The sequence below is a fragment of the Oryctolagus cuniculus genome, chromosome 1 (genome assembly GCF_964237555.1).
Source record: "Oryctolagus cuniculus chromosome 1, mOryCun1.1, whole genome shotgun sequence".
Lineage (NCBI taxonomy): Eukaryota > Metazoa > Chordata > Mammalia > Lagomorpha > Leporidae > Oryctolagus > Oryctolagus cuniculus.
Window position 1 is genome coordinate 30,315,980 of NC_091432.1, and position 11,336 is coordinate 30,327,315.

Genomic DNA, 11,336 nt, shown 5'->3' on the forward strand with positions numbered 1-11,336 from the left:
TAGTGGGTAAAGCTGCCGCCTGCAGTGCCGGCATCCATTTGGGCACCAGTTTGAGTCCTGGCTGCTCCACTTCTGATCCAGCTCTCTGCTATGGCCTTGGAAAGCAGTAGAAGATGGCCCAAGTCCTTGGGCCCCTGCACCCACGTGGGAGACCTGGAAGAAGCTCCTGGCTCCTGGCTTCAGATCAGCCCAGCTCCGGCCATTGTGGCCAACTGGGGAGTGAACCAGCAGATGGAAGACCTCTCTTTCTTTCTCTCTCTCTGTCTCTCTCTCTCTTCCTCTGCCCCTGCCTCTCTGTAACTGCCTTTCAAATAATACATAAATCTTTAAGAAAAAAAAGATGAGAAGACATTTTTAGTCTAGTATGGAGACATTACAAGATCCTTGATCACTGGATACCATAGAAAAGAAGGTCAGAAATTAAAGGTATTGGAGAAGACTCCTTATCACCCAAAAACCCATGACCCCAATCTAACCATAAGATAAACATGAGGAGCAGGCATTGTGGTGAAGTGGGTTAAGCTGCCACTTGGGATGCTCATTTTGAAATGTCAATTAGTTTCCTAGCTACTCTGCTTCTGATAAAGCTTTCTGTTAACACTGCTAACACACCTTGGAGGCAGCAAATGATGGCTCAAGTACTTGCATTCCACCACCCACATCAGAACCTGGATGGAGTTCTTGGCTCCTGGCTTCAGCTCTGGCTGTTGTGGGCATTTGGGGAATGAACAAGTGATGGAAGATCTCTGTCTCTGTCACCCTGCCTTTCAATATATAAATAAATCTTTTAAAAAAATGAATGTAAGACAAATCCCAAAAGAGGTGAACTACTGGAACAGAAAAAGGACACTAGGGGAAAACTAAGGAAATCTGAATAAAATATGAACTGTAGTTGTTAATAATGTATCAATACTGGTTCACTTAAACAAAGATTTTAATAATAGGAAAAACAGGACACAGAAAAATGCATATGGGAACTCTGTTCTATCTTCATAATTTTTCAGTAAATTTAAAACTATCCTAAAGCTAAAAGTTCATTTAAATGTACACACATGGGCAGGCATAGTAGAACTGCAGGTTAAGCCACTGCTTGGGATGCCTGCATCCCCTATCAGAGTGCCCTAAGCTTCTGATTCAGCTTCTGCTTATGCACACCCTGGGAAGCAGTAGATGATGGTTCAAGTTCTTGGGTCCCTGCCATCCACATAAGAGATTGGAACAGAGTTCCTGGTTTCAGCATGGCCTACTCACAGCCTGTTGGAGGAACTTGGGGGTGAAACCAGTTGCTGGAAGATCTCTTTCTGTCACTCTTTCAAACAAATAAATACACTTTAAAAAATACTGTTAGCAGCAAATCTCAGGTACTTCCTGTTCCTCTCTAATCCCACTTTGCAGCCAGTCCTTTGTACTTTTATCAGAAGGTACCTTTTATCCTTTAATATAAATAAAAGATATAATTATGTATGTTATAGCAAAGCTTCGACTTTCTGTCTCCCTACTAGAATTTTATAAACTATCTATAGAGTCCTAGACACTGGCCACTATAGGATACAGTATAGCATACTTTCACAGCCCCTATGCACAGCTGTTCTGAGCCTATGACTGTATCTTTCCAATCACCCTGCTACCAGTATTCCCTCACTTATTCCTCTAGGCAGTTGTTCCCAGTATCACTTACCAAACATTTTTCTTCCCAAACTTACATCTAAAAGATACACAGGAAGGGAAGAGGTGTGGCTTCTAAACCTTTGGACTGGTCCACAGCAAAGAAATGTTAAAAAAAAAAAAAAAAAAAACAACCTACAGATGTTATGTACTTGCTGAATTCTGCCAAGCACTTCTCCCTTTGCCACTTTATAAAATGTCACCTTCCCTTCAGGTGATCTTTGTGAACCTGACAAGTACGTCTCAAACCACAGAACACAACCCATTAGTGTAACATGAAATGAATTTGGTGGGAGGCTCCAGAATTTTTTCAACAGTTTAGAATATAAAAAATTTCATATAAATAAATCCATGAACCAGATCAAGTTTCACTGTCAGACCTAATGATCCATTTTCAGGATGAGAAATTATGATGAATTAAGAGAAATCCACATATCTGAGGTGAGGAGTCATAAGGGCTATGAAACTATTTTTCTACGACAGAGCTGGAGCTTATGCTCACTTCAAATGTGGACCCACAGAATCCTCTAGATACCACATTCCAAGGAGCTAACCCATGATGCTAAACTGTACTACAGCAAAGTCCAGAAGAAAAAGCCAAACAATGCTTTAAGAAGTGTCTACCTTGTCTCAACAGAGTTCACTTCTGTCTACTTGGCCTAACAGGTTGCCTCTGGCCCTGGTTTCCTTTTGCTCTACAGTCACCCTGGTTTTCTGCCTATTCAGGTCTACTCTGAGATTCATTTCTCTCTCAGCAGACCTTGGCAACAATTTGGCCTTTTGCCACAAATAGCAGCTACTCACAGCCTAGTTCAGCACTGAAGTATCAAAATAAATCACAAAAAGTCCTCCAAAATACAAACTGCATAGTCTTTATATTAATAACAACATCTAACATTTACTGTGCACTGCCAATGTGTTGTGTAAAAGTCTCTTATTACTAAGTCACTTCATTTTCTCTCACACACACATTTATTTATTACATCCACTATACAGACAGAGAAACAAAGCCAATTCTCTGAAAGTTTCTGTGTTTCCCCTTCCAATCTAGCTTCTTGATAATGCACACACTGGGAGGGAGCAGATGATGGTTCAAGTCTTGGATCCCTGCAACCCACATGGGAGACCAGGATAAAGTACCTGGTCCTGGCTTTGACCTGGCCCAGTCCTGGCTAGTGCAGGAATTTGGGGAATGAACCAGCAGATGGAAAATCTATAATGAAAAAAATCTTACATAAACTCTTAAAAAGGGACCAACACTGTGGCACAGAAGGTTAAGCCTTTGCCTACAGTGCTGGCATCCAATATGGTTCAAGTCCCCACTGCTCCACTTCCGATCCAGCTCCCTGCTAACATGTCTGAGAAAGCTGCAGAGGATGGCCCAAGTACTTGGGCCCCTGCCACCCATGTGGGAGACACAGAAGCTTCTGGCTCCTGGGCTCTGGATGGCCCAGTTCTGGGCTGTTGTGGCTACCTGGGGAGATGGATGGAAGCAGATGGATGGAAGATGGAAGATCTCGATCTCTCTCTCTCTCTCTCTCCATGTACCTCTGCCTTTCAAATAGATAAATACATCTTTTTAAAAAATTCTTAGTAAACCAAAACCCTAAGGATATTTCATCATGATCAAGTTGAGTCAAGTATATCTCAGAAATGCAAGGTTCTTTAAATTATACATATTACTTTAAGAGATGGAAATAAGACCACATACATGCATATACCAATATCTGCAAAAAGAAACACTTGAGGATAAGCAAAAAACTAATAAAAGCGATTAAAGGCCGGCGCCGCGGCTCACTTGGCTAAGTCCTGGTTGGGGCGCCGGGTTCTTGTCCTGGTTGCTCCTCTTCCAGTCCAGCTCTATGCTGTGGCCTGGGAAGGCAGTGGAGGATGGCCCAAGTGCTTGGGCCCTGCACATACATAGGAAACCAGGGGGAAGCACCTGGCTCCTGGCTTCAGATTGGCGCAGCACGCCAGCTGTAGCAGCCATTTGGGGGGTGAATCAATGGAAGGAAGACCCCCCCACACACACTGTCTAACTCTGTTAAAAAAAAAAGTGATTACAAACAGTCAGTAAAAGGGACAAAGGCTTTTGAGACATGTGAACACTTACCAATTTTTAAATTTAATTCTAGTAAGTAAATCACTAGTGTAATTCCTCACATTATCAGAGTGAAATTAAATGATAATTATACTAGGTGCAGAAAAATTATGTGATATTTGATATCTACACAGAATTAAGAAAAACTATAGACATATCACTCTTCTTTGTGATATACTGTAAATTATTCCTAGATTAGGAACAAGGCCGGAATACGCACTATCACATCCACTCAACATTATAGTGGCAATCCTCTCCAAAACAATAAGGCAAGAAAAAGCAAATAACAGGTATAAGGATTGAAAAGAAACAAACAAAAACTGGCTCTCTTTGCAGATAATATAAGCATATATGCAGAGTGAAATCTACAGATAAATTACTACAAGATACAAGAGAATTTAAGCAAATAGCTTAATACAAAAAATCAGTATTTCTATCTACAAGTAGAAAACACAAATTTTAAACATTTTTATACTACTATAAAACTATGAAGTCTCTAGGAGTAAATTTCACAATGTACATACTTCAGAAAAAATTTATAAAACTTTATTGTGAAACAATAAAAAGACACAAATAAATGCCATAAATTTCTTTTTGTAATGGTATTAATTCTCCCTACATGAGTTTATAAATCCAGTACAATATCGAGGCTTTTTTATAGTATGGTTCTAAAAAATGTAAAGGCTCACAACTGTACAAGATATTCCTGTGGGAAGGACCGCTTCTACCAGAGATAAGGAATCTTAGAAAGCTACAGTAACTAAGAAAACATGTTTTTGCACAGGGATATACCACCAGAGCAACAGTACTGAATAGAAGAGCCAAGAAACACATGTATACACACACAGACACTTATGTGATCAATGCAGAAAGGGCAGGTTTTTCAACAAATGGTGTCTGAGCAACTGCCTAGCTATATGGGGAAAGAATGAAATCAAGCCCCTATTTCAACTACACAAAAACCAATATTAAGGGGAACAAGACCAGCAGGAAGGAGGGTAGAATGGGAAGTATCACTACACATTTAAATTTATATATGAGTTACATGAAATTTGTTCATCTTATAAAGTTTTTTTTTTTAAAAAGGAACAAGACCCCCCCCCCAAAAAAAACGCACAACCATAAAGTACTGATAAATTGTATATTAAGATGAAGAACTTCTACTCAAAGCACAATTTTGAATTAAGAAAATCACACAGGAAATATCTGCAACTGATATAAACAACAAAGAAGTCAGAAACAAATTTATACAAACGGTTATAAATTAGTAAGAAAAAGACAATCCCATAGAAAAATGACCAAAAGACCTGACTGGGTACTTCACAAAATAGGAAAATGAAAGGTACTCAAAATCATTAGTGTCCAGAGGAATGCAAAATATACCAAAACAAGATACCATTCATGGGGCTGGTGCTGTGGTGCAGATGGTTAAGCCCATGCTTACAACTCTGGCATCCCACATTGGAGTGTGGTTTCCACTGCTTGGAAGGCAGCAGAGGATGGCTTAAGTGTTTAGGCCCTGACCACCCACATGGCCTAGATGCTCCAGGCTTCCACCTGGCCCAGCCCCAATAACTGAGACCATCTAGGGGAAAAAAGATAGCATTCATTACTTACCCACAAAATTGGCAAGAATTAAAAATACTGTATTAGCAAGTGTTAGCAAAGATATAGAGCGACAAGAACTCTCATATACTCTTCAAGATGATTCAAACTGGTATAACCACTTTAGAAAACAGCTGACGACATCTAACTCTATTGAAGAGTCACATTAATCTATAACCAAGCAATTTCACTCCTAGGTTTCTAATCCATTTAAAAGTATATAAATGTGCATCAGCAGACATGACTAAAAATGTTTATGCCAACACTGTTCACAACAGCCAGAAATTCCAGCACCTGAGAATAATTAATCAAGCATTTATCAGGATGGGCATTGTGTTTAGAACACTTGTATCCCATACCAGAGCACCTAGTTCGATTCACAGCTACTCTGATTCTGATCCAGCTTCCTGCTAATGTGCCTGAGAGGCAGCAAATGAGAGCAGCAAGTACGTGGGTTCCTGCCACCGATGTGGGACACCCAGTGGAGTTTCTGGTTTCTGGTTCCTGGCTCCAGGCCTGGCCTAGCCCTAACTGTTGTAGGCATTTGGGGAGTGAACCAGTGGATGAAGATCTCTCTTTCTCTTTCTCCATCACCCTGCCTTTCATGGAAATAAATAAAACTTAAAAAGCAAAGCGTTCATCTATGACAGAATCAGTAACTTTTGGCAAATTCACAAAATGGAATTTGATACAACACTGAATATGAACAAACCACTGCTGGTCACTGCACAGACCTCATGAATATAATGTTGAGAAAATTAACCAAAAACAATACCAGCAGTGTCAAGTTCCAACACATTTAGGAATGTGATAAAAGTATAAATAAGAAAATTATCACCACAGAAGCCAGAATAATGGTTACCTGTGGGAAAGAGATGGTTATAACTAGAAAAGAGCATGGGGGGAGGGGAGAGTCCAATGTTCTATTTCTTAACTTCGGTGAAGGATACATCAGTGTTTGCTTTATCATTGTTAGAACGGGTATATGTTTTTACACACTTTCTGAATGTAAGTTTTACAATCAAAAATACATTCACAAAGGGAAAAGTTTATACAGGGAATTTTCTTTTTTTTCTTTTTTTTTTCTTTATTTTTTTCACAGGCAGAGTGGACAGTGAGAGAGAGAGAGAGACAGAGAGAAAGGTCTTCCTTTGCCGTTGGTTCACCCTCCAATGGCCGCCGCAGCCAGCGTGCTGCGGCTGGCACACCGCGCTGATCCGATGGCAGGAGCCACGTACTTATCCTGGTCTCCCATGGGGTGCAGGGCCCAAGCACTTGGGCCATCCTCCACTGCACTCCCTGGCCACAGCAGAGAGCTGGCCTGGAAGAGGGGCAACCGGGACAGAATCCGGCTCCCCGACCGGGACTAGAACCTGGTGTGCCGGCGCCGCAAGGCGGAGGATTAGCCTAGTGAGCCACGGTGCCGGTGAATTTTCAATATCACAATATTTGTTACCCCAATTCCAGCAAGTGTAAGGTTGCTCAGAAAAGCAAAGGTCATATGGGGGCATTCACTAACATACTAATCACTGTATGAACCAGTCACTCAAACTTTCCTCCTGGTTAACACCCACAACATAAGTAAAAGGCAAATCACTTGCAGATTCACTTCCCACAAATATTCTTTAAATGTCTACCACCGTGCAAATGCTATTGTAGAGAACCATCAAGGTTCAAGATAAAGGCCCCGATGGAGGACATGGGAGCCTCCACGCCACCCTGATTTGGCGGTCATCCTCTCACCTCCTTTCTCACCAAGTTTCAAACAAGAAGAACCGAAAGGGAACTCAGGGCACACCAACATCCTATCCAAATCACCACCTTGGAATCTTTTCATCATAGTGGAACCCTCTGATCGGAGTCGCTTGGCAAAAGCCTTGCCTTCCCGGTTTCCAGGTACGCAGGACCACCATCATGACCAGGAGCCCTAATCAAGGCACCGGTCTCAACGACAGTGCGGTGGAAACCGGCCTGTCAAAATTCCCCAGGAATGCTTCACCTGGGAGCCACAGCCCGGGCACTCCCAGCTTTGCAGAAATTATACACTAGATGCTGTGTATAGAAGTGTTTTCTCCGCTGGCGCCGCGGCTCACTAGGCTAATCCTCCGCTTTGCGGCGCCGGCACACCAGGTTCTAGTCCCGGTCGGGGTGCCGGATTCTGTCCCGGTTGCCCCTCTTCCAGGCCAGCTCTCTGCTGTGGCCAGGGAGTGCAGTGGAGGATGGCCCAAGTGCTTGGGCCCTGCACCCCATGGGAGACCAGGATAAATACCTGGCTCCTGCCATCGGATCAGCGCGGTGTGCCAGCCGCGGCGGCCATTGGAGGGTGAACCAACGGCAAAGGAAGACCTTTCTCTCTCTCTCTCTCTCTCACTGTCCACTCTGCCTGTCAAAAAAAAAAAAAAAAGTGTTTTCTCAAGAGTCCAGGACTTTCATGGGATTCTCCAAGCATTTCAATCAAAAAAAAAAAAAAAATAGCGCATAAACATTGTTCCCAGTAAGCGGAACAGACTAAAGTTTTAGGGACACGGTGGAAGCGCAGTGCGGTCGCGGCTAGACCACCAGGTGCAAACCCAGGCCTGTGCTCCGAAAGCCCAATACTTACTCTTAGTTCTTCGAAGGCTTCGTCCAGGGTGGAGAGCTGGTGACCCTGGTGAGCCCCAACGACAGGACACAGGACACAGATGAGCTGCCTATCCTCCTGGCAGTAAGTGCTCAAATCCAGCCCGTGGTCTGGACACTTCCTCTTGGCCACTCTCTCCGCTTCCATTTCTATTTCCGGGTCAAATTCGCTCTCTGCCTCAGTTTCTCCCTCCGCCTCTGACTCTCCTTCCTCCTGGTTGTCTTCCTCCGCCTCGCTTTCTTGCTCGTCCTCCATCTCCTCCTCGCTGTCTTCTTCACTCTCCTCGTCGCTCTCCTCCTCACTCTCCTCCTCCGTCTCGCTCTCCTCCTCCGTCTCACTGTCTTCCTCAGACTCGCTCTCTTCCCCGGCCTCGCTCTCTAACTCCTTCTCCTGCTCCACCTTGGCCTCGGCTTCTTCCTTGCCCGCCCCCTCCCCGTGGGCCCGCGAGGTCCAGGCCTGGGCGCCATGGACGTAGTCGGCCAGGTGATGGCTGAGGAACTTCTGCCTGTGCGCCTCGGCGTGGCGGCGGCAGAAGCAGAAGCCGCATTCGCGGCACACTTCCTCGGCCCCCGGAGCCTCGTCGGGCTCGCACTCGTCACACGTGCCGTCGTGAGGCAGCTCCTCGAAGGCCGCGCCCACTCCGGAGGCCATGTGGGTGCTGTGACGCGGCCAAGGCCTCGGGGCCTCTGCGCTCGCCGCCGTCCCTAGGCGCGGCCTCTGCCCGTCCTCCGCCCCGGCGGCAGGGGTCGGGTGGGGGTAGTGGGGGGTCCCTTCCCTGGGAGTCGCCGCCCGTCTGGGCCGCGCCGCGTCTCGCCGCCAAGCCTGGGGCCGCGGCAGCCCCTCCCCGGGCCAGGAGCGAAAGCCCTTCCCTCTGGCTCGGCCAGCTGCGCGCAGCCGCGGCGCTTCCTCTGCCCAACCGGGCACTTCCGGCGCGGCCGCCCCGCGCCCCCGTCGGCCCCCGCGCCGCGCCTCCCGCTCGGCCGGCCTGCCCGGCGAGGACGCGGCGGCGGCGGCGGCGGCTGGGCTCGGCGCCGCCCCGGTTCCACTTTCCCTTTCGCTGTCAGGCGGCCGGCTTTCACTTCCTGAGTCATTTAAAGTGGCAATGGCCCTTTTCTGCTTTTCCCGCGGGGGCTCGGCTCCGCTGCTGCCAGCCTCGGCATCCCCGGAAGGTGGAGGAGGACTGATGGAGCCTCTCGCTCACTCGGGAGGCGGGAATGGGGACCCCTTTTCCCCCGCGCCGTCCCCGGAGGTATCAACTCGACTTTTTCAGGCTGCCTGGCTGGTGTCCTTGCGTGTGACCAGGGGCTCTCTGGGACCAGTGTGTTGCCACCTGTCACGGTCCCCAGTTTTCTGCAAGGCGCTGTGGACCAGACTGAAACCTGAGCTCCTGGGATTTCCAGAGGGCCTCAGAAGTTCTGTGTTTTGTTCTCCTGGGCTCAGGGAATGCCCGCGGCAGGCTGAGCAAATATTTTTCTATCCAAAGAAACACTATGCTTTGTTTGCGAAGTGTATTTGCATTCCTGCCCCCCAGGGGCTCAGAGTGCCAACCCTGTGGCTTCTGAGAGCCTGCCTTGGGTTGGGTGAAGTGAGGGGAGAGGGGGAGTTCTGGGTTTCAGTCATTTTCCTTTATATAATACTCAGATTAGACTCCTAAAGAAAAGAAGGATTTGTTTATGAACGAGTACTAAAGTGCCAAGAAACGGGCTACATCTTTTTGTAGCTTTTCGGAAGCTGGTTATGGAAGATCCACTGCTCCAGGACCTCCGATGCTTGGTGCCAGATTCATAGGTCAGCGGATCAGGTTTGTGACCACGGTGGACAAGTTAATTCACATTCTGTCTTCCACTTTTTGAAAAAAATACATATATTGGAAGTAGTGGTGCTACATACCTCTTGGGGTGCTTTTGTGAATTTAATGTAAAAATGCCTGCACTGTATTCACTAAGACAATTATTTTTGGCACAAATTATATTTAGTGTTCACAGTAACCTTTTGAAGGCAGTTTTGAAGTATGTTTTATTTTAAAAAAATTTTTTGACAGGTAGGGTTATAGACAGTGAGAGAGAGAGACAGAGAGAAAGGTCTTCCTTCCGTTGGTTCACTCCCCAAATGGCCGCCACGGCTGGCACTCCGCCGATCAGGAGCCAGGTGCTTCCTCCTGGTCTCCCATGCGGGTGCAGAGCCCAAGCACTTGGGCAATCCTCCACTGCCTTCCTGGGCCACAGCAGAGAGCTGGATTGGAAGAGGAGCAGCTGGGACTAGAACCCAGCACTGCAGGTGGAGGATTAACCAAGTGAGCCACTGCACCGGCCCCGAAGTATGTTTTAAACCTATAATATTTTTGGCTAATGGTGGTAGTGTATGCAACCCCTGTCTCTACCCCATATCTGTGTGTCTCCATCCATAGAAGAGAGGGAAAAGGACATTTGGATCCAGTCAGTGGAGAGGCTCAGGTGTGATTAAGACTAGGTGATAGGGGCCGGTGCTGTCTCTTCCAGTCCAGCTCTCTGCTGTGGCCCAGGAGGGCAGTGGAGGATGGCCCGAGTGCTTGGGCCCCTGTACCCACATGGGAGACCAGGAAGAATCACCTGGCTCCTGGCTTCGGATCTGCGCAGCTCTGGCCACTGCAGCCAATTGGAGAGTGAACCAACGGAAGGAAGACCTTTCTCTCTGTCTCTCTCTCTCTCTCACTGTTTATAACTCTACCTGCCAAATAATAAAATAAAAAACGACTAGGTGATAGATGAGGCCGGCACCGTGGTGCAGCAGGTTAAGCCACTGCTTGAAGTACTGGCATCCTATATGAACATGGGTTCAAGTCCTGACTGCTCCACTTCTGATCCAGCTCCCTGCTAGTGCTCCTGGGAAAGCAGTGGAAGATGGTCCAAGTCCTTTGGCCCTGGTGTCCAAGTGGAAGACCCAGAAGAAGCTCCTGGCTTTGGCCTGGCCCACCCTTGGTCACTGTGGCTGAGCCAGAGGATGGAAGAGCTCTCTCTCTCTCTACTCCCTCCCTCTCTGTAATTCTGCCTTTAAAATAAATCAATCAAAAAAAAAAAAAAAGGGATGGAATGGTACCTGTTTGCCATTGATTCCCTTAGTTAATTTTAAGCTAGGATTTCCAGATGATTGCCATAAAAATACCAGGGGATTAGGTGGGGTTACAAAAGTTTTTAAATAATTTTACTGTCCCCACAGAAATTATAAAATCTTAATCTTTTTTTACTTGAAAGGCAGATAGAGCATTCTCCTATTAGTGGGGTCACTCATAAATGTCCACAGTAGCCTGGGCTGGGACTAGCTGAAGCAGGCAATGGGAACCAGGAACTCAATCCAGATCTCCTATGT

The 11,336-nt window shown here is 46.4% G+C and overlaps 1 protein-coding gene and 1 long non-coding RNA gene across 4 annotated transcripts in view; one reads left to right on the forward strand and one right to left on the reverse strand.

Annotated features, from left to right (window-relative positions):
- Positions 1–9,001, reverse strand: part of TRIM44 (tripartite motif containing 44) — a 113,092-nt gene extending 104,091 nt beyond the window's left edge. For 2 of the 3 annotated variants that reach the window (XM_051852319.2, XM_051852309.2), the window contains exon 1: positions 7,974–8,918. In XM_051852319.2, coding sequence (XP_051708279.1) covers positions 7,974–8,642 — 669 coding nt within the window. In that variant the 5' untranslated portion in view covers positions 8,643–8,918. Of the gene's footprint in view, positions 1–7,973 lie in introns of all 3 variants that reach the window. The other variant, XM_017345979.3, reaches the window with a different exon arrangement.
- Positions 8,970–11,051, forward strand: LOC138849153 (uncharacterized). The gene is made up of 2 exons (XR_011387562.1): positions 8,970–9,240; positions 10,837–11,051. It is a non-coding gene; the product is annotated as an uncharacterized lncRNA (long non-coding RNA).
- The last annotated feature ends 285 nt before the right edge of the window (positions 11,052–11,336 follow it).